General features: G+C 36.7%; 1 protein-coding gene across 16 annotated transcripts in view; it reads left to right on the forward strand.

The window, feature by feature from the left end:
- Positions 1-24,335, forward strand: part of Gycbeta100B (guanylate cyclase soluble subunit beta-1-like) — a 649,167-nt gene that overhangs the window by 386,939 nt on the left and 237,893 nt on the right. For all 16 annotated transcript variants that reach the window (XM_073959955.1, XM_073959950.1, XM_073959949.1 and 13 more), the window contains one exon: positions 6,887-7,024. In XM_073959955.1, the coding sequence (XP_073816056.1) occupies positions 6,887-7,024 (138 nt within the window). The remainder of the gene's footprint in view (positions 1-6,886; positions 7,025-24,335) is intronic.

Genomic DNA, 24,335 nt, shown 5'->3' on the forward strand with positions numbered 1-24,335 from the left:
TGCAAAGTAAAGATTATATATTTCATCATGAATTCCATAATACATTTTTTTCTTGTGTCTTTTCTTCTAGTTGCCGACATCTGTTTATAATTCGGCACCAAAGTACTCCACTCATTCAGATTACTCAAATATGAAACGTATTCTATTTCTTAAGTGAACATTTTCAGATTTAGAGTTTATCTTTATTGATTGCTTAAGTCTGGAGTATTCTTTTACCTATATTGTAGAAATCTCATATACATATTTCTCCAATCCCAGTTTTCCTAATAAAATGTCCTCTTCATATACGAAATTACCCGTATAATTATATACATGCAAAGCCGGACCATATTGAGGTCATAGTAGTCCACATCTGGGAATCATATTAAAATATTAATGCTAGCTAAGGTAATCTTTATTGAACATCAGTGTTAGTGCCATATAGAAAATCTTTATTAAAAGTATGCAAACATTAAAGATCGTTGTAGATCAATTTGCATTTCCCCGTTTCTCTAAATCTTTTCTATTGATATTTATGTTTGTTCTCTCCTTCATACGAATTTTTGTATTAAATTGTGAATCCTATCCTAGTTCAACTTTGAGTGAATAACAGTAATGTATACATATATTTTAAAGAATTAATTAGTAATTATTTAAATTTTAAAGAATTATCGTATCTAATCCACATGTTGTGAAACATGTAATTTCTAAGTCACTTTTTCGATTCTACCTCTCTCTCTCTCTCTTTTTGAACTTATTTAATTTCCATAAATATAAGTATAAAACTCCAATCTCATTTCTTCAATTGAAAATAATATTCACATTACGAAAGAAATGAATATGAAAACTATATAGGCTGTATTAAACTCTACATTGTAAAACAGATTTGTGGTCGATGTTAGAAATTCTGAAAATGATAAGATTTGGCAGTATTCACTTGCTCAACTGAACCAGTGAAAATATTTAGTCGTTTGATAACTATTATTTATCCTATTTTCACATTAGCATCTCATAGATTAGTTTAAAGTGTTTATGCGTATAATTCCAATTCATGATTATTTGGACATTATGTCCATGTTAAATAGTTTTGGTCGAAATTAATATTTCATCCATATAAACTATTATTGAGTGATGACCAGAGTAATTTTTCATGGAGATTTTATAGCTGTTACTTGCACATCTGGACCAGTGAAAACATTTACTCTCCCAAATGCCGTTCTTTATGATTCATAGTGACTATTAGGTTAAATGAATATTGTCTTATGAGATGAAGAAATCATTCGTCGCGATTTGGTTCTATTCACTTGCACAACTGGACCAGTGAAAAATTATTGCCACCTTTTTTTCTATCAATATCATCTCCCCATCTCGGCACTGGAATAACTTTCCCTTTCAGATCTCTGAAATCTATGCCATTCTGTATTCGCATTCTTCTTTTTTATCATAAGACTATGACCAGAATACGAGGATGATGAGTCCTGATAAGGTAAGAACTTTATTCTTTTTTTTACCACTTCTTGTATTCACTTGCACAACTGGACCAGTGAAAAATCATTGCCACCTTTTTATCTATCAATATCATCTCCTCATCTCGGCATTGGAATAACTTTCCTATTCAGATCTCTGAAATCTATGCCATTCTGTATTCGCCATTCTTCTTTTTTTCAAAAAACTATGGTTTGAATACGAGGATGATGAGTCTTGAATTAGGCCGGCATTCTTATCCTCCCGATAAGTCTTTCCATATAATGTGTACCATACTAGTACCCATGTTTCCAATCAACCCAGTAAAATCGTCATTCAATCATAATCAAGGATACTATCCTTGACCGTTATCATCACATGATAATCATAAGTAAAATCAGTATATTGCAGCAGCAACTACATTTACAAACTGTTAATCATATCAATTCACAATAAAATAATGACTGGCAAACCCGCTATATACGGTCTTTCCAACTTTGATTGATTCTTCTTTAAATAAGTCAGTACAATATTATCTCAAAATAATACAACTGCACTTCTAATATAAATAAATATGTATATCACAATTCAAACAAATATGTTTTCATTCCAGATACAAACATTTCACGTTTTCACTACAATTGATTTTGATGACTTACCTGTCATCTTTTAACGCACTTGAATCAGATGTCGCCAAAGCCACACATCTTAAGCATTTCTTTGCCCTGATACCACAATTACCATCTTCTTGGAATTGACTCACTATTGATTCTCCTGTCTTGACTGAACAATTCATTGATATTCCTTTCAGCATATTTTTCAGATCTGGAAGATCGATTCATATAAATCCTGGCAATTATTCGGCTTTCTGTTCCACGCAGGAAATCATAAAATCCATTTTATGGGAAGGAAATGCCACACACAAAAATTTCTGATGGGTTTCACTCAAAATTCTATCTTTTATCCATAAAAGCATTACACGTCCTTAACATTCCTCAGACGCGTATATAGTTTTTGGTGTATCCCACCGCTGCTTTGTAAGCTCAATCAAACACGACTATATGTTTTAACAATCCTGAATAGAATGCCCATATTAATTTCCAAATTTTTAGTATTATTATAATTATTTCGAAGGTTACTATTCCGAACACATTTTTTTATTTTCCACATAAATATAGTGCTTACACTATGAAGTAATAGTTATAGATAAAAGTATCTGTCTACTTTGCCGACAGAGATATACCCTCAGCCTAAGTGAATTGCAACTTTTATTTACGGTATTTAAGGTATTTTCAAAATTTCGAGGCCCTTTTTGGACATTTTAACTTGCCGACAAAAATGGGGATTAGGATTAAAATTCAAAAGTGTTGCGTAGGAGGTACTTGAAGGAATGGACCGACATAGTCCATTATGGAACTGGATCTTATTTTGGGAGCCATATCTTTTCGATAGTTATCGCGCTCACTAGTCATTTCAGTAGGTTATAATATAACTTTTGGACCAATATACCAGGAAGCATGGATTTGTCCACGGAAAATATAATATCGCTGTAAACATCACCACAACGAATAGCATGGGTATACATTTCCAAAGTATCTTCGAACATACCCTAAACTCCACTTAAACACAAAAGTTGAATTTTTGTGGGGGAGGTACCCTAAGGAGAGGACCGATATGGGCTGTTTTACAAGTTAAACTAAACTTGGACAAAATATTAGGAAATTCAATGTTTGGACCAAATTGGTTGCCCCGTTCAAGGGATATCATGCACACCACTTCAGTAACATTTTTAAATATTGGGGTGAAGTACCGGAAGTTGTGGACCGATATTGGCCATCTTAGAACTGAAACTAAGTTCGGACAAAATATGAAAAAATATGGACCTATATTGACAATTTTTTGTGGACAATTTTTTGACGACTGGGAATCTAACATATCAATTACAGGTTCGATCAACAAATGTTGCTAAACTACTCAAACAAAATAAAATCGGGAAGTTATATGAAGATTATATCAAAACATGGATTTATGTTGACAATTTTTTATGGAGAAGTTTTGTGACCACCCGGAACCTCAAATGTCAACTATGGAACTATCTGTAGTTCGGTCAAGAAGTGTAACAAAAATCCTCAAAATACCTCAAATCCGAAGGTGCAGTTTTATGGCAATTTTGACAATTTTTTGTGGAGAAGTTCTGTTACCAAAACCCTTGCCTTTTATTTAATAAAAAGACACAAACATACCATTTACTATCCGCAAATTTTGTACGTGTGACTACCGACTTACTTTCTCACATCTGCAAAACCGAAAAGCCGCGTAATTTCTATTCACTTTAATAGATTTTATGTTAGGGATTTTTCATCCGATATTTGAATTTAAAAAAATAATAATCGATATTATCGATAGTATGCATGCGTTTTCATTAAGCGAACGATTAAGAGCCGGTGAACGAATCTGATCCGATAAAAACTGAATAATGAACTATGAACTAGATTACTGAACTAGTTCAGTTATAAGAGCTGAACGATTGACCTAGATCTTTCAAATGAACTAGATTGTACAACTCTACACCAGGGTGCAGGCATATAGCGCTCTATCTCACTTTTTGTGGACGCTACAGTGATTATATAAGTTAGGCGACCTAACTGTTTATACCCTCAGCATTTATGCTAACGAGGGTAAATACGCTTTCATACGGGCAAAATGTGCCTCATCAAAATAATGGTTTTAGACCCCAAGTATGTTTGGACGAAATGTGTTTCAGACAGTTTGGAGTTGATTTAGCCATGTCCGTTCGTCCGTCTGTCTGTCTGGCTAGCTGGAGCGCATGATAACTCTCGAAAGGATCAACCGATTCAGTCCAAAATTTGGCTTTTGTAATATTTTGACCAAACTTAGTTTAATTTCGAAGATGGGTTATATCGGTCCACTCCTTTCGGTACCTCCTCCACAAAAGTTCGGAAATGTTTGGAAAATTTGTGCGCAAGATAACTCTTGAAGGGAGTAACGGATTTGGTCTATACTTTGCATATCGTGAAATTCCTACCACACTTAGATGAGGTTCCAATATGGACTCAATCGGTCCACTCCTTCGAGTACCTCCCACACAAAATTTCAGAAAAGTTCAGTTTACGACCTGCTCTCGAATCGCTTTGATTTTTGTTGTAGCTTCTTCTATTCACTGCCCCCCATATGACGATAAAAGTATCATCAGGGGCAAGTCCATACTTCCTGAGAAAATAGCCTTAAAGGTGTAAAAAACCCCTATGACACCGTGTGTAGTGGTTGGAGCACAAGATAACTCTCGAACGGATCTACCGATGGGGTCCCAAAATGTGGCCTTCGTAATATTTTGTGCAAACTTAGTTTAAGTTCGTGATAAGCCATATCGGTCCACTCCTTTCAAAAATGTTCGGAAAAATTGTGCGCACGATAACTCTGGATGGGTGTGACCGATTTGGTCCATACTTTACACATCTTAATATATTTACCAGATATACATCAGGTTCGAATATGGACTACATTTGTTTTGTTCACTCCTTGGGGTACCACCCACACAAAATTTGGATAAATTCACTTTATGTCCTGCTCTCGACTTTGGTTTTTGTTGAAGCATCTTGCATTCTCTGCCTCAATTACGACAGTAAAAGTTTTTTCAGGGGCAAGTCCATACTTCTTGAGAAAACAGCCCGAAAGTAGTAAAAAACCCCTATGGCACCATATGTAGTGGCTGTAGAGTTCGAACCGAATACTCGTTCGTCCACACTTTGGATATCGGAATATATCTTCGAATATTAGATGAAATTCGAAGGTAGTGCTTATAGGGCCACTGCTTCCGGTGCATCTCCCACAAAAGTTCGAAAATATTCGCAAATATGATAAGCGCAATATCTCACAAACGTACCAACCAATTTGGTCCAAATTTTCAATCTCAAAATATATTTTGTCCAAGCTTAGCATATGTTCAAATTTGGGCACTATCGGTCCAATCTTTGGGGTACCATACAAATGTTCAACACATTTATGTAGTTAAGGGTCTGTTCGAGGATCCTTTGAACATTTTTACCGAAGGTTTTCCTAGTGGCCCGATATTATGCTTTTCGTTGGCTAGTATGGTACAAAGGCCCTATCTATCGATATCCCCCGCAAATTTTTTGTTTTGGAAAAAAAGTATTTCAATCCACACAGGCTGAGTGTATATCTCTGTCGGCAAAGCCAACTGATTCTTGTTTACTCGTTTTATACAAATATCTCCAATTTTCGACAGGCTACACTGTGTGTCATTTTTTGAGTCATGGTTTATTAACCACATCCTGACAGCACAGCGTCATAGAAGACCAAAAATTAAGAAGACACGTGTCTCGGAGTTTTTCCATATCACTTCAACTTTCGCGGTTATTGGCCCACAGAGATCTGAGGCTTGGACGTCAAAAGGGATCATTTTATCAGACACATATCTTCTAAACCGCTTCTCCGCGAATAATCCCAAAGTTGTTTATTGAGATCTAACGAACATTTTTCTAGTTGGTTGTTGGCTTCAATATTGATCGGTAGGTCGGGGCGATTTGTATGGAAGGAAAAAACCTTAATGGGCCCTTCGCGTTTCTGATTCCTGGGATTGAACTGAGCAAAAAAGTCTACTGGACCATATATCTACGATGAAAATCGAGCCTCCCGATTTTGACTTGAAGTATTTTATTGAACGCTTGAATATTTTTCTGGTCAACTTTTGTAGCACAATGTCATTTATCGACATTTTCCGAAAAGTTTGAACCTTCTCAAGGCCAAAACTGCCTGAAGAAAGATTCCAATACTTTTGCGATGTACTAGAGAGTTTTTGATAATTGTGTTGGCCCTTGGCCAGTTTTGGTCTTTGTGTTGGATCGAAAATCTTAATGGTTTGACTGTTATAAGCCAAAATATCCAAAAATCGTCAATAAAAAACTTCAAGTCAAAATCGGGAGGCTCGATTTTCATCGTAGATATATGGTCCAGTAGACTTTTTTGCTCAGTTCAATCCCAGGAATCAGAAACGCGAAGGGCCCATTAAGTTTTTCAAATCGCCCCGGCCTAATCTACAGACTAAAATCCGAGAAAAAAATTTATAATGGACATTTGACCTTGAAGATGAAGTCCAATGGATTTTAGGTGTTCACAATTATTACTTTTTAGGACAAGACCTACAACTATGCCTCCGCGAATAATCCTACATTCCAAGCTGTTTAGAAGATATGTGCCTAATAAGATTATCCCTTTTGACATCAAAGCCTCAGGTCTCTGTGGGCCCATAACCGCGAAAGTTGAAGTGATAGGGAAAAACGCCGAGTCTTCTATCACGCTGCGGTGTCAAAATATGGTTAATAATTTTCGTGTTGCATAGTGTTATTATACCTATGTAGAGTTTTAAATAGTAAATTTATTGAAGTTATTTTAAACATTTCAGGTGGAAACAGTGGGCGATAAATATATGGCCGTCTCTGGATTACCTGACCATTGTGAGGATCATGCAAAATGTATTGCCAGGCTGGCATTGGATATGATGGATATGGCAAAGAATGTTAAAATGGGATCTAATCCAATGGTAAGTGACAACGTATTATTACAATTGTTCTATAATTCGTAACTATAGCTATTAATGGCAACATGACACATACAAACATACATATGTGTGTGTGTACATACATCAGTGAAATCCAAACACATTATTTGTTTTTCTCTTAATTGCCCATGAAAACTTCTGAATGCATGAGCTGTAAGGATAATTGATCACTTTGTTGAAGGTGTTGTTGTTTTTGTTGTTTGTAAAAAGAAAGAAAAGTTATGCACAACAAGTTCAATAAAATATTGAACTTTGTTTTTCGGTTTGGGCTGTTTGTTTGTGTATGTGTGCACAAATATTTACACCCAGATATGTGTAATTGCGCTTTGAGCATTTGCAAGAACAAGAAGAAGCAATAAAGAACTTGAACAACCTAGAAACAAATACATAGAAAAAAACTGAACTTTCAATGAAAGCAATTAAATTAAGTATTGGATTTGACTTGTCGAGTAAATTGTAGAAACAAACACCCATCCACACGCACACAAATCAGGGTTGGGAGCAGGAAAGAAATCCGAGACAGTTGAAACTTAATCTAGTGTCATAAGCATGAATTGAGAATGCCCGACAATAACGGTGATATTAGAGGAGGAGGAGGAGGGGAAGGAAATACGTAGAATATGAAACAATAAAATTTCCAAGTCGAAGATGAAGCAATTATTAACGTGATTTGCTAAATCAGAAAAAGAAAAATACGTAAAACAACACAAATAACCAACAGTTGTGCAGTCATAATGGACGACCAAGGACTTTTTACGTTTTCGTCTTGCAACAGTTTTCCAACAACAATTACCGGAAATCTTGCAATAATTTGTCAAACTTTCGCCCATTCACAATTTAAGTGCATCAAAATGTGTGTTGCCATTGCATTTGCCGAAGCAGATGCTCCGCCCTCTTCACTCCCTCCCAATTTGCCGATTTAATGAACACATTTTTATTGAGTAGGTGGTAGGTAGGTGGTAGTACGAAGCAACAAGGATAATAAAAAATGCGAAAAGTATAAAGCAAAAAAAAAAAAAAAATACTTAACGTCTTAAAATCAAACTAAAAACTTTGTCCTTTCAGCTCGTAAATTTACATTGGATTGTATTTAAAGTAAAATACTGACACATAAAGAAGAACAAAAAAGTAAGCAATTTTTGCAATGGAAGGCAAATTTTTTTCCAATGACATACAAATAAACGACTTGAATTGTTTTTTCGACGAAAACTTTTAGCAACATTTTACAATTTTGTCCAACTAACAAGGGAAATATTTATTCATTTACAATTCGATTAAATATTTGCAAAAAATATATAATTTTAAGTTTATAAAATTTTTAAGTGGATAGTAAAAAAGTGATGATATTTTAAAACATATGGAATTTCTCTTTGATGTAATCGGGAGAAAAAAAAAACAAGTAAAAAAGTATCAGTCGGCTTGGCCGACAGAGATATACCCTCAGCCTGTGTATATTGAAACAATTTTTTCCCAAAAAAACGCATGTATTTAGGGAATTTTGGGCGTTTGAACTGACAAAAATGTTGATTAGGATTAGAGATCAAAAGTTTTGCGGAGGAGATACTAAAAAGAATGGATCTCCAGCCACTACATATGGTACCATAGGGGTGTTTTACAACTTCAGGGATGTTTGCTCAAGAAGTATGGACTTGCCCCTGAAACAACTTTTACCATCGCAATTGAGGCAGCGAATGCAAGTTGCTTCAACAAAAATCAAAGTGATTCGAAAGCAGGTCTTAAAGTGAACATGTATCCGAAATTTTGTGTGGGAGGTACCGGATGGAGTGGACAAATATAGTCCATATTTGAGCCTGATCTATATCTGGTAGATATATTAAGATGTGTAAAGTATGGTCCAATTCGGCCACTCTCTTCAAGAGTTATCGTACGCACAATTTTACCGAAAATTTTTGAACTTTTGTGGGGGAGGTACCAGAAGGAGTGAACCGATATGGCTTATCTTCGAACTTAAACTATGTTTGGACAAAATATTACTAAGACCAAATTTTGGACCGAATCGGCAGACCTGTTCGAGAGTTATTTTGCCCTCCAACCTCCTCACACGGTGTCATAGAGGTGTTTTGCAACTTTCAGGCTATTTTCTCAGGAAGTATGGACTTGCCCCTGATGAAACTTATACCGTCGTATGGAGGGCAGTGAATACAAGTTGCTAAAGCAAAAATCAAAGCGATTCGAGAGATGGTCCTAAACTGAACTTTTCCAAATTTTTGTGTGGGAGGTACCAGACGGAGTGGACCAATTGAGTCCATATTAAAACCTGATCTAAGTCTGGTACACGCTCCACGATGGGCAAAGTATGGACCATATCGGTCACTCCCTTCAAGAGTTATCGTGCGCACAAATTTTCCGAACATTTTCGAACTTTTGTGGGGGAGGTACCGGAAGGAGTGGACCGATATAGCTCATCTTCGAACTTAAACTAAGTTTGGGTAAAATATTACGAAAGCCAAAATTTGAACCGAATCGGTTCATCCGTTCGAAAGTTATCGTGCGCTCCAGCCAGCCAGACAGACAGACAGACGGACGGACATTGCTTAATCGACTCCAAATTGTCTGAAACACATTTCGTCCAAACATACTTGGGGTCTAAAACCATTATTTCGATGAGGCACATTTTGCCCGTATGAAAGTGTATATACCCTTCATAGCCTAAAGGCTGAGGGTATAAAAAAAAATGCAATGAAGAAATTGAACTTTTTCAAACGTAGTAGGATAACAATTATGAAAGTACAAGTCAACCTTAACAACAGTGAGATACTCTCACCAGGTACCTTCATATTGGGAATATACCAAAATATGAATCTATATTAGTCATTTTGTTCGTTGAGCTTTTCTACCCAACTTACTTACAGTCACTACAGTAGACTAATAAAATAAAAATAAAATACCTAATTTCAGACATCGAAAATCGGCATGTGTCGCCGGGGGCTATACCAAAACATGGATCTAACAGAAACAAGTGGAAAAAGCGTTAAGTTCGGTCGGGCCGAACTTTTTATACCCTCCACCACAAATTTCAGCCATTTCGGTGGATTAATGTGCCCATAACCTTCAAAATACCGAAAATCGGAAGTTACCGTTCTATGGGGGCTATATGATGGCGCGGACCTATATCTTAAAATTTCTTGGGGGGGAGGGGGGGAGTTTTATATCCCCAACGAAGACTAAATACCAAATTTCAGCCATATCCGTGTGATAATGAGGCCAAAACCTTCAAAATACCGAAAATCGGGAAATATCGTCCTATGGGGGATATATCAAAACGTGGACCTATATAAACATTTTATGGTAGAAATGTTTCTTAGCCTCTGGAAACACAAAATACAAAGTTGCAACCGATTCGGTTGTCAAATGGGACTAATACATTCAAAATATATTAAAATGACGCGTACTTTATATGGGACGTTATATGGCGGCTATACCAAAACGTGGACCTATATAAACCAACTTTGGTAGGAATATTTTTTGGCCTCTGGGGTCACAATATACCAAATTACAACCAATTCGATTGCAAAATGGGACAAATATCTTAAAAATTCCTTAAAACGACGACGCGTCATTTTGTATGGGGGCTATACGAAAGCGTGGACCTACATAGCCCACTTTCAATACCAAAAGTCCTACGTACAAATAATAGATTTTCCCAAAATTTCATCGACCTACGTCAATGCGTTCGGACGCTAGAGTGATTTCCACAGACGGACAGACGGACAGACAGACAGACGGGCTGACATGGCTATATCGATGTAGAATTGCACGCTGATCAAGAATATATATAGTTTGTGGGGTCTACAATTATTATTTCGAGTAGTTACAAACGTAGTGACAAACTTAATATACCCCCATCCTATGGTGGAGGGTATAAAAATGGGGAAACGTTTTGTAGCCCCAAAGAAGACTAAATACATACCAAATTTCAACAATTTCGGTTAGATAATGTGCCTAAAACCTTTGAAATAAAAATATCGAAATACCGTTCTGAGAAATTTCTGGGGAAAACTTTGTAGCCTTAGAGAAGACCAAATTTCAGACAATTTGGTAGGATAAAGTGGCTGAAACTTTCAAAATACCGAAAATCTGGAAGCACCGTTCTATGGGGGCTATATGAACATGTGGGCCTATACTGACAAACTTCTGGGCGAAGGTTTTCTAGACTCAAAGAAGACTAAATACCATATTCTAGGTAAGATTATATGGCTAAAAGATTCAAAATATTGAAAATCGTCAGGTAAGGTTCTAAGGGGACTACATCAACACGTGGACCTATATTAACACATTTATTGGGGGAAAGATTTGTAGCCTCAATGGAGGCTATATACCACATTTCCACCATTTTGTGCTAAAACCGGGAAGTACCATTCTATTGCGACTATATCAAAACGTGGATAGATATAGCCCTTTTCCAATACCAAACATCCTAAAAGTATGGAAACTTCTGTACCCAATTTTAAAGTTATATGTTAAATATTCCGAGCTGTATGTTGATTTAAACAGACAGAGGGTACGGTTAAATCGACTTAGAATTTTATGCTGATCAAGCATATATATACTTTATAGGGTCTATGACGAATATATTTAACGATACGTATAAAAACGATCCGTAAACAACTCTTACACTGCATGGAACTTCGAATTTTAAGATGTGCAAAGTTTTGGCCAAACCGAATAGAAAATTTGTAAGTTTTTGTGCCCATCAGTCATTTGGTGTTGGTATGGTTTTGGCATGGAACTTCGAATTTTAAGATGTGCAAAGTTTTGGCCAAACCGAATAGAAAATTTGTAAGTTTTTGTGCCCATCAGTCATTTGGTGTCAGCAGGGTTATTTAGAGCACAACCTGCTGAAACAAAATCCATGCCGATAGACAATGGTTCCTAAACTGCAATTGTGCCAAACATTTTGAAATTTTGTGTGGTAGATACTCGAAATAATGGACCGATATAGTTCATATCCAAACATAATCTATGCCTGGAGGAAATATTACGACGTGAAAACTTTGGACCAAATCGGTTACTTCCTTCGTGCGCAAAATTTTAGCGAAAAGGTTTGAAGTTTTGTTGGGGATGTACCCGAAGGAGTGGACAGATGTTGTCCATCTTCGAACTTAATCCAAGTTTAGACAAAATATCCTCATAAAGGTTGAGGGTATAAAAATATAATGCTGTGTACTACATGCTATTCAAATGTGGATGTCATTCCTTTCATAGTTATCGTGCTATTTTAGTCGGTCACGGTAGGATTTTTTGAGCTTTTTACTAATCTGTCGGGAACGATGATGTAAGCCTCGAAATAAAATTATAACGTGTAATCAGAATCACATGAACGTCCTTTGATGACAAGTTCAAAACAATCTTCGAACAACCCTTAAACTCAATTTAAGCACAAATTTTTAACTTTTGTGAAGGAGGTACCCGAATGAACGATTTAATCCTCCGAACCTCCGAACAACTTCATCCAAACCTCCAAACAACCTCATCTGAACCACCGTACAACTTCTCCAAACCTCCGAGCAACCTGGTCCAAACCTTCGAACAATCTCATAAGAACCTTCAAATATCCTCCTCCGAACTTCCGATCAACCTCTCCAAACATACGAACAACCTCCGAACAACCTTCTTTGAACTTTCTTTCAACCTCATCCGAACCACCGAACAATCTCTCCAAACCTCCAAACAAACTGGTGCAAACCTTAATACAACCTCATCCGAACCTCCGAAGAACCTCATCCAAACTTCGAAAAATCTGCTCCGAAGAACCACTCCGAACTTCCCCTCGCAACTTGCTTTTGGACCATTACGTTTTGAAGCATGGACTTGCCCAAACAACAGGACCACAAGAAGTATATTCAGGAAGTATGGACTTGTCCCCGAAAAATATTACCGTCGTATTAGGGCCGACGAGCTCAACATAAAAAATAATGATATAACTAAATACTAATTAAATTACATTTGTGCGAAGTTTTTTGAAATTATGTTTGGGAAGTACCAAAAAGAAGTGGACCGATAGAGTCCATATTCGAAATTGTTCTATGGACTGGTGGATTCCCTTGAAGAGTTATCGTTCGTACCACTTTATCGAAAAATTTTTAAGTTTTGTTGGGTAGGTACCCGAAGTGGACAGATGTGGTCCATCTTAGAAATTAATCCAAGTTTGTTCAAACTGTCACGAGTGAAATATGTTGGACCAAAAGGGGTAATACTTTGGCGAGTCATCGTCTGACATGGCCAATTTGACTACAAATTGCCTGAAACGGATTTCGTCTAAATGTACTTGGGGTCTAGAAAGGACAAATAGTTGATCATATCAAAACCTATATACCGCCGTGAGTGTATCTTTATCTTCAGAGCGGAATACTTGACTACTGAACCTATGATCAGCCTATGAGTAAGAAATGAATGAACAGATTTTAGGTGGCAGAATACACGCAAAATACATGCATTGGATATGTTTGGGAGCTTCTTAAATTTTACAAAAGGAATCTCACTTCTGTCTACGAAGTGGAGACAGAGAAACTTCACGTCGCCTCTGTTTTTCCTTAATCTGAGTTTTACCAATGAGAAGGCTGGCTTCAATTTAGCGTAATTGTTCAACACAACCTACACAGAGTAGTGCTCGATGGTTGGTGCTTTAGTCGGCCCATGGAGCTTGTCTTCCATGACGACGTGAAGAACGTGATCCTGCACAAGATGCTGAACTTAAGTGTAGAGTGACACTTCTCTTCGAACATTTGGTGCAGTCGAACTACAATGCCTGCCTTTTTGTCGGTAGTTGCGCTAGTTGTATTGGCAACAATAATTCCACTTGATGGCGTATGCGGATGATTGTACGATTTTGACCCAGGTACCCAGACGTCATTTGTGAAAGGCTGAACTCCTTTTTGACTGATCTTACCACCTTTTTCCACGCGAGGAATATGCAAATATCCGCCACTAAATCAACGACCACTCTGTTCACCTCATGGACGGCGGATGTGAAATAGTTTTCACATCTGCCGTAGCAGAATTTCGACCATAAACTACCCCAATAATCTGGGGGTAACATTCGGCCACAGCTATCCAACGATAAGCTTAGATGTAGGAATGATGACTTTCATCATGACCCTAGCCGGCAGCACTTGAGTTGGAGACAAAGGAACCTTGTTGACTTCATTTTACGCGATAGGTCGGTCTGTGGTAAGTTATGCGCCGCCAGTGCAATGCGATGTTACGGTATTCAAACCTGTTAGATAGACGCCCTTAGAACTGCAACACAATGATTACTTATGTCATTAGTGAACCATCTGCAGGATGAGTCGCCCAGCAAAAAGTTTGCCTCCAAAGAGGAAGTTAAATCATATGTTCAAGTGATTTGGAACTGCATCAAATTATGCATTTTCACTCATGATTTTTACAAGAGCGTGACTACTGAAAGATGCACTCCATTGCACTGCATTTTAACTGACCCTTTGGCGATTTTAACAAGAGCGTGACTACTGAAAGATGCACTCCATTGCACTGCATTTTAACTGACCCTTTGGCACTGCATTTTATCTGACCCTCTGGCACTGCATTTTAACGGACCCTTTGGCATTGAATTTTAACTAACTCTTTGGGGGTAGAAAAGGATGCAGTCCAAAGCACGTGTTTTGATACATTCTGCGGAATGTGTGCAAGCCATTACAAAATATCTCAGAACAAATAAAATGCATTTATTATTTGTGTAAAACAAAAATATTAGGAACTTTATTACATTAACACAAATTATGAAAATTCTCCATTGAATCCCAACCATGCGTCTCTCCTCCGCTCTCCTTTTAATCCAAGCTGAACTGCTCTTGCTTCATCTGCTAAATGAGTTTGATATTGTCTTTCCATCACCAGTTATGATTTCGACATGTACTCCAGTGGGAAATTGTCTTACCGAAAAAATGTTCGCAAATTAAATATTTTTTATTTTATATTAACAAATTTTTGGAAATGTTAACACGCTTATCTCTTTTTGGAAAATGTATGCCGCTGCCTGTAGAGATGTACAAACTGATTTATGTACTTGTAGGGATCTCTAATAATTGCTAATAAAATGTAGCGAACGGAGTGCCTTTTTCGCGACTCCGTTTAGACTGCATCCGGATGCTGTTAAATTGTGAGGAATTGGAGTGCCTTTTTCACGACTCGGTTGAACTGCATCCGGATGTTGTTAAAATATGGCAAGTGGATGTGATTCTTTGGATTGCATCCAAATGCAGTTAAAATGTGAGGAATGGAGTGCCTTTTTCACGACTCCGTTTGAACTGCATTAAAACATGCCGTGACAGAACTAGTCCACATTGCACTACTTCCAATTTATTTTGCTGGGTCGGACATTCTTCCAGTATGGCAACACAATGGTATGCTCTCGTTGTAGTACTTACTAGAGAATTACCGCGAGTCATCGCAATCACCGTATAGTGGATAGGACTCCCCCACCAAGGCATGTCAGGAAGGATCTTCATGATCACAAGATAGAGAGATGTAACCATATAAGAGAGAACCCTTAAACAAGCAGGCCTGGATAGTATTCACAAAGATGCAGTTCATCGCAGCTGAAGTACCATGTTTTCGTATAGTCTCAACATAACAATACCTCCCGATTTTCGTTATTTTGAGGATTTTCGCTACATTTGTGTACCGAACAATCTGTAATTTAACATTTGAGATTCCCAGTGGTCACAAAACTTCTCTACCAAACAAATTTAACATAGGCCCATATTTTGATATAGCCCCCATATAACGGCACCTCCCGATTTCCTGTATTTTGATGATTTTAGCTAAAAGATTTTACCGAATTAAATTTTTGAGGCCACAAAACTACTCTACTAAAATTGTCAATATAGGTCCATGCTTTGGTATAGACCCCCAAGCGACGATATCTCCCGATTTTTGGAATTTTGAAGGTTTTACCTACAATTTTTGACTGAACTAACCGTTATTTCATATTTGAGGTTCCCTGCAGTCACGAATCTTCTACACCAAAAATTGTCTAATAGATCTATGCTTTGGTAAAGACCTATATAACGGTACCTCCCAATTATACGTATTTTGGGAATTTAGCAACATTTGTTAGCCGAGGATTTTATGCTAAAATATTTTACCAAAGTAGCTGTTATTTGGCATTTGGGTTTCCTAGCGGTCACAAAGCTTCTCCACCAAAAATTGGCTATATAGGTCCGTGGTTTAGTAAAGCCCCCATATAACGGTACCTGCCGCTTTTATGTGTTTAAGGAGCTTAGCTACATTTGTTGCCCGAACTATCGATAATTTGACATTTGAGATTCTCAGCGGTACAACACTTTTCCACCAAAAATTTTCAATATATGTGCAAGTAATGGTACCTCCCCATCTTAGCTGTTTTGAGGAGTTTATTAACATCTGTTCACCGAACTATCTGTTATCTGACATTTGAGGTTTCCAATGGTCGAAAAACTTCTACACCAAAAATTGTCAACATAGATTCATGTTGTGTTATAGCCCCCATATGACTTTACCTCCCAATTTTAGGTGCTTTGAGGAGTTTAACTTCACTTGCTGACCGAAAAAAGTTGTAGTGTAAAATTTGAAGTTCCCAATGGTCATACAAAAATGTTCAACATAGGTCCATGTTATGGTATAGCCACCATATAAAGATATCTCCGGATATTAAGTGTTTTGAGGAGTTTAGCGATATTTGATGAAACAACTAGCTGTAATATGGCCTTTGATGTTCCCAATGGTTGCAGAACTTCTCCACCAAAATTTACCATCACCAAAATCAATAGTTCTTTTCATATCTGGGACTCCCATCTCCACAAAAATGCGATGTGACGATGAATATGAAAAGCTTATGTACTATAAAATTCGAAAATAATAAATTAAAAATACGTACAGATTCTAGACAACGCGTAGAAAAATATGAGACCAAAATTTTAACGATAGGATTTATAACTGTCATATTACAGCATAAACAAAAGACAAAAACTTATTGTTGGAAATTATTTCAAAAATATATTTTTTTGTTTAATACGAAAAATAGAAAAAACATTTTTGGGAGTTATTCTACTATTTCGCTAAATTTCGATGCAAGGACTGACGGACTTCGCTGAAACTTCTTCAAGGAAAATGCGATGACAAACCCGAAAGTGCATTTGCTTACTTTGATAAAAAATACGATTATGAAATAGAAAGTAATATTTAAATTACAACAAAAAAAAAACATAAAAGTTAAAAAAGGTATAATTCGCGAATTCGGTAAAATCAGTTAAGGCGCATGCGTTTTTCAGATACAGCGAGTGCATCTCTATCAATATGTTGCGATTTTTCCACTTTTCATTCAGCGGCCAAAGTGTGCCGTCACCTGCATCTTACTGTTCAAAAAACCTTTATGTGGGTAAAAATTGCGCGATGTACATAAGATTATAAGGCGCATCCAATTTCAGTGACCGCCTATAAAAAATACGTCATTATAAAAAATTTTAAACAAATTCGTCAAGAACCGCGGATGTGCTACCAAATTCTATTTTATACGAAATACGAATATTACTCCAGAATCACGGTAATTTATGCCACACGGTTTTGGAAAATAATATAATCGCGTATAAAGGATTCCATTTATGTAAAAATAACCAAATAAAATCGCGGTTCAATGCGCGGAATCATCAAAATATAATTTTGCAGAATTTCCTACTTTCAAGGTATCTATAACCGCCGTTTTAGTGGATGGATTAAGCGGAAGGGTTCATTAGATCCAGCGCGTAAAAAACTAAAATCACGCGGGGTTCAAGATTACCTGAGTCACAGTTGTAACTTTTGAAGCCAAAAAATAGGGTTTTAAAGAAAATTTACGCATCAAAATTTCGACTTTGGACTCCTATTACTAGGGAGCTGTATGAAGCACACTCATGAGATATACATCAAACGACGTGGAATCACGAGTTCTACAATCCAATAAATAGTTTGGGTAATTATCTGGTTGCGCCCTCCAATTATAAGAAAAATTCAAAAAACCCAGATTTCAAAACTTCAAAATGTCAGCATTGATTTTAGGGGGATGCAGTGTATATATCGAAAAGTCATACATTAGAACCATGTTGCCCAAGGGGTACTCTTCAATTCTTTCTTTGAGCTCAGGTCTGAATTTTCCGTGGTTTGACCAGAAATCAAGAAAGAACACAAAAAAACTTGTAAACTTCAACACATTTTTACCCATTTTTTAATATTACCACCAACACAGCTTCCACATAAATTATTTGTTATGGTTCATTTTATGCGACCCCGGCTAAAACACTGCAATTAATATAAATATATTCATCTATACTTATAAAAGAGTTCAGTAATGATGACTCACTGATTCACTGACTGACTGATTCACTGACTGACTGACTGACTGACTGATAATCAACGCCCAGACTAAACGGCTAAAGCTAGAATCTTGAAATTTTGGGTGAGGGTCACTCTTGGGCCGAAGGTGTCAGATAAGGCTGGATTTTTGGAAATTCGAACTAGAACTGTACTAAAAGTACTAAAAGGTACTAAATATGGTACCCTTTGTATTAGGCAAACGTGAAGAGCTAGAATTCTGAAATTTGGAATAAGGGTCACTGATGGAGAGCTAGAAAGGTGTACCAAAGGGTTTTTGGAAATTCGAACTATAAGTGTTCGAAAAGTACTAAAAGTTACTAAATTTAGTACTATTTGTTATTACGTGAACGGATAGAGCTAAAATCTTGAAATTTGGAATGAAAATCAAGGTTTAGAAGATGAGTTGATATAAGGAGGTGGTTTTGAAAATGTGTACTCATGTGTACGAATAGTACTAAATGGTACTAAATTTGGTACAATTTGAATTTAGGCGAACCGACAAAGTTGGAATTCTGAAATTTGGAATTACTATTACTGTTGGAGTGTAGGTTTGAGATATGGAGGTAGTTTTCGAAATTCGTCCATATGGGTAAGAAAGGTACTAAATAGTACCAAATAAGGTACAATTTGGGTTTGGGGGAACGGATGGACCTGGAATTCTGAAATTTAGAATTAGGATTGCTGTCGGAATGTAGGATAGAGGTATTTTGGAAATTCGTACTTTTGGGTACGAAAAGTACTAAATGGTACCAAATTTGGTACAATCTGAATTTAAGTGATCGGATAGACCTGGAATAGTGAAATTTGGAATTAAGATTACAATTGGAGTGTGGAATTGGGATACTTTTAAAAATTCGTACTTATGGCTACGAAAAGTACTAAATGGTACCAAATTTGGTACAATTTGAATTTGGGTGATCGGATACATTTGTAATCCTGAAATTCGAAATTAAGATTACTGTTGGAGTGTTGAATAGATGTAGGTTTGGAACTTAGGGTCTATGGAACAAAAAGTACTAAATGGTACTAAATTTGGTACAATTTGGATTACGGTGATCTGATGCAGCTGTAATCCTGAAATTCGAAATTAAGATTACTGTTGGAGTGTTGGATAGAGGTAGGTTTGGAACTTCGGACCTATGGGAACAAAAGTACTAAATGGTACTAAATTTAGTACAATTAGGATTATGGTGATCGGATGCAGCTGTAATCCTGAAATTTAGAATTAAGATTACTCTTGGCGTGTAGGATTGAGGTAGTTGTGGAAATTCGTACTCAAGGGTACGAATAGTACTAAATAGTACCAAATTTGGTACATTTAGGATTTGGGTGAACGGATATAACTGGAACCCCGAGATTTGGAATAAGGAGTACTGTTGGAGTGTAGGATTGATAAAGTTTAGGAAATTTTTAGTTATCGGAGGAAAAGTACTAAATGGTACTAAATTTGGTACAATTTTTATTTCAGTGATGGGATACATTTGGAATCGTGAGATTCGGAATTACGATTACTGTTGGAGTGTTGATAGAGGTAGGGTTGGAAATTCGTACTCTGGATACGAATAGTACTAAATGGTACCAAATTTGGATTTGAGTTATCGGATGTATCTGGAATCATGAAATTCGGAATTAAGCTTAGTGTTTGAACATAGCACTGAGGTAGTTTAAACGATTTGTACTTACGGATACGAAAAGTACTAAATGGTACCAAATCTGGTACAATTTGGATTTGGGTGAACGGATATTGCAGGAACCCCGAGATTTGGAATAAGGAGTACTGTTGGAGTGTAGGATTGATAAAGTTTTTGAAATTTTTAGTTATGGGTACGAAAGCACTAAATGGTACAAAATTTGGTACAATTTGTGTGATCGGATACATTTGGAATCCTGAAATTCGGAATTAAGATTACTGTTGGAGTGTTGATAGAGGTAGGTTTAGAAATTCGTACTTTGGATACGAAAAGTACTAAATGGTACCAAATTTGGTACAGTTTGGATTACGGTGATCGAATGCAGCTGTAATCCTGAAATTTGGAATTAAGATTACTGTTGGCGTGTAGGATTGAGGTAGTTGTGGAAATTCGTACTCATGGGTACGAATAGTACTAAATGGTACCAAATTTGGTACAGTTTGGATTTGGGTGAACGGATACAGCTGGAATCCCGAGATTTGGAATAAGGAGTTGGAATGTAGGATTGATAAAGTTTTGGAAATTTTTTGTTATGTGTAGGAAAAGTACTAAATTTGGTACAATTTGGATTTCAGTGATAGAATACATTTGGAATCGTGAAATTCGGAATTAAAATTGATGTTGGAATGTTGATAGATGTAGGTTTAGAAATTCGTACTTTGGATACTAATAGTACTGAATGGTACCAAATTTGGATTTGAGTGATCGGATATATCTGGAATCCTGAAATTCGGAATTAAGCTTATTGTTTGAACATAGTACTGAGGTAGTTTTGGAAATTTGTAATTATGGGAACAAAAATTCTAAATGGTACTTAATTTGGTACAATGTGTATTTGTATGAACGGATAGAGCTGGAATCCTGAAATGTGGAATTTAGGTTACTGTTAAAGTGAAGGATTGAGGTAGTTTTCGAAAACCTTACTTATGGGTACGAAGAGTACGAAATGGTACAATTTGGAATTGGATGAACGGATACACCTGGAATCTTGAGATTTGGAATTACGATTACTGTTTTTATTTTGTATTCAAGTCAGTGTAGGATTGATATATGTTGTCGAAAACGTGTCATGAGTATACGAAAAGTACTTAATGGTACTCAATTTGTTGGGTGTAGAGACTGTGCTGGAATCTGTATGTTTTGGAGTTAGGGTGAGTATTGCTATTCAACGTTTGTCTCGCTGTTAATGTGTAAGGGTGAGATACGGCTGATCTTTTTGAAAATCGAATTAAAAAGAGACGAACAGTACTAAAATAAAAATTGATAAAAATTCGCCATTTTCATATTATATATTGTTTATTTGTTGTTATATCCTTTTCGCATACGAAGTAGCGGGTACTTTGCTAGTATTGTATAAAATGTATTGACAGTTCGCGACTTATTAAATGGCGAACCTCAACTTCAACGATTGTAAAACATTTTTGAATATTACCATATACACTTTTATACGGGCAAAATGTGCCTCATCGAAATAATGGTTTTAGACCCCAAGTATGTTTGGACGAAATCCGTTTAAGACAATTTGAAGTTGATTTAGCACTGTCCAGCCGTCCGTCTGTCTGTGTGGCTTGACCGCACGATAACTTTCGAACGGATCAACCGATTCGGTTCACAATCTGGCCTTCGCAATATTTTGTCCAAACTTAGTATAAGTTCGAAGATAAGCCATATCGGTTCACACCTTTAGGTACCTCCCCAACAAAAGTTTAAAAATGTTCGTAAAAATTGTGCGCACGATAACACTTGAAGGGAGTGACGGATTTGGTCCATAAATAACACATCCTAATACATCTGCCATATGTATATCAGGTTTGAATATGGACTATATGTGTCCACTCATTCGGATACCTCCCACACATAATTTTGGATAAATTCACTTTAAGACCTGCTCTCGAATCACTTTGATATCTGTTGAAGCAACTTGCATTCGCTGCCTCAATTACGACGGTAAATGCTTTTTCAGGGGAAAGTCCACACTTCTTGAGAAAACGGCCCAAAAGGTGTCCAAACATAGTTTCGGTTAAACTTCATGTACTTCCCTCCAATATTTAAACAATTTTACTAAAATGGTATGCACGACATCCCTTGAACGTGGCAACCAAATGTATCCAAACGTTACATCTTCTACTATTGTGTCCAAATTAGTTTTACTTCTAAAATGGCCGATATCGACTTTCTCTTTATGTTACCATCCAGTCGAAAACTAAGCGGCAAATTTGTACTCTGCTCCTGGAATAACGTATACATATATTGTAATTGTGATTTTTAACAGGAAAAAATGTTTCATATGAAAGGAAAATTATAGATTCTTTTCCCTCAGGATTGCAGCTTTATGTAAAGTTTACGAACCAATCCTTCGTAAATAGTTGACTTTACCTGTTTGCAATGCTAGGACATGTGCTTAAAATTCCTTTTTGGAATTCCAAAACTTCCTTTCAATAAAGATCTGTAACATGTATAGTATGGTAATCGCTTCTAATATGTAACAGATCTCTTAGAATCGATGTCAAATGGATGTCGAATGATTAAGAGTACCAAATCGAGGTATTATTAAACTAGTTCATTTTGACTGTGTGTCCTTTATTAGATATTGTTATATATCTTCTTACATAACATTGACATTATGTGGGGTCCAAGCGTTGTTCTTTCAGATCTAACTTAGAAATATAAAATATTTAAAATATAATTTTTTAATGTAATTCAAAACATTTCGTGGAAAGTTAGTGTCCAGGAGAAGTGGTGTAGGATCCCCTTCACTGCACTTGTTTTGACTTATATGTTCTTTATAAAAGTCCTGCAAGTATTTTGACAGAAGTCCACTGGTCTTCTCACCTTATCTTCTATGAGAGGACCTATTGGACTACTATGAAAGACCTTGTGGTCTTCTATTAGAAATCCTACTGATCATCAACATGACTTCAAGTAAGAGTTTAGAACAATTTGTATGAAAAGACCTACTGATCTGTGTTGGCTGGTGTTCACGATAAATCTGCAATATTTTGATAACATTTTTGATTTCACTCCTTCGAGTACAATTCCACAAAATGTGTGGGCTTATGCTAAGGGCTACAAACGTTTGGATTGGATCCAGTTTAAGACCTGGTCTTGGATTGCTTACCCCATGTAGTACTTATGATCCAGATTACACTTACATAAATTTACACATTTTGTCATTTGCATTAAACTATCCGAGGAGGATTTTGTTGTCATATCCCACATTCTTCAACAAAGTTGTTCTACTTCAGAACCTCTTATATAATTGTTCAACAAACATCCCATAAGGGACAAGGGAGACTTCTCTCATATCAATGAGTGCATCCCGATTCATATTAGCTCAATGATATGGAAACTACAGTTTATCGCCGAGTGCGATCGGCGTGACTAAGACACCACTTTTGTAGAGAAGTTTTACATGGCTGAAATACTCAGGAAATGTCGCCAACATTACTGAGGAGTGTTTTGGCACCGTTGAAAAGTGTTTTGATGTTGCCTGGCCGGGGAAACGAACCTACGACCTTAAGTGTGCAAGACGGGTGTGCATACCATTGCACCACGGTGGCACCCCTCAGAACCTCTTATACAAGCGAAATGCTATTACATCATGATGATCTCTCCTTGCATGTTAAATTATCGGCATTGCCTTCATTCCACCGTCCACCATCAATCAATATAGAGCTTTAAGATATAGCAGAATCAATATGGAACATGCCTTACAAAATACCTTAGCGAAAACAACAAATAAGTGTATATGCTCCAAGTATAGGAAAAAGTTAAAAATGGTGCATGTTTAATTCATTTTCAGTGGTATATGAAATTACTCTCGGAGTGACTCCGGAGTCGGAGTCGTGAAAAAACTGGCCTGGAGTCGGAGTCGAAGGAAAAATGGCTCGACTCCGCAGCCCTGGTTTTGAAGAATTTAGCAACATTTGTTAACCGAACTATCTGCTTGTTCGTGTACTTAGGTGTTTTGAGGATTTTAGCTAATCATTTTACCGAAGTATCTGTAATTTGTCATTTGAGTTTCCAAGCGGTCACAAAACTTCTCCACCAAAAATTGTCAATATAGGTCCGTGGTTTTGTAAAGCCCTCATATAACGTTACCTGCCGCTTTTATGTGTTTTGAGGAGCTTAGCTACAATTGTTGACCTAACTATCGAGTACTTGAAACTTGGGGGAGTTTGATGAGTTAAGCAACATGTTATCTGATATTTGAGGTTTATAATGGTCGAAAA

The sequence above is a fragment of the Musca autumnalis genome, unplaced genomic scaffold, assembly GCF_047663935.1.
Source record: "Musca autumnalis isolate F117 unplaced genomic scaffold, ASM4766393v1 scaffold_1, whole genome shotgun sequence".
In the NCBI taxonomy this organism is placed as follows: domain Eukaryota; kingdom Metazoa; phylum Arthropoda; class Insecta; order Diptera; family Muscidae; genus Musca; species Musca autumnalis.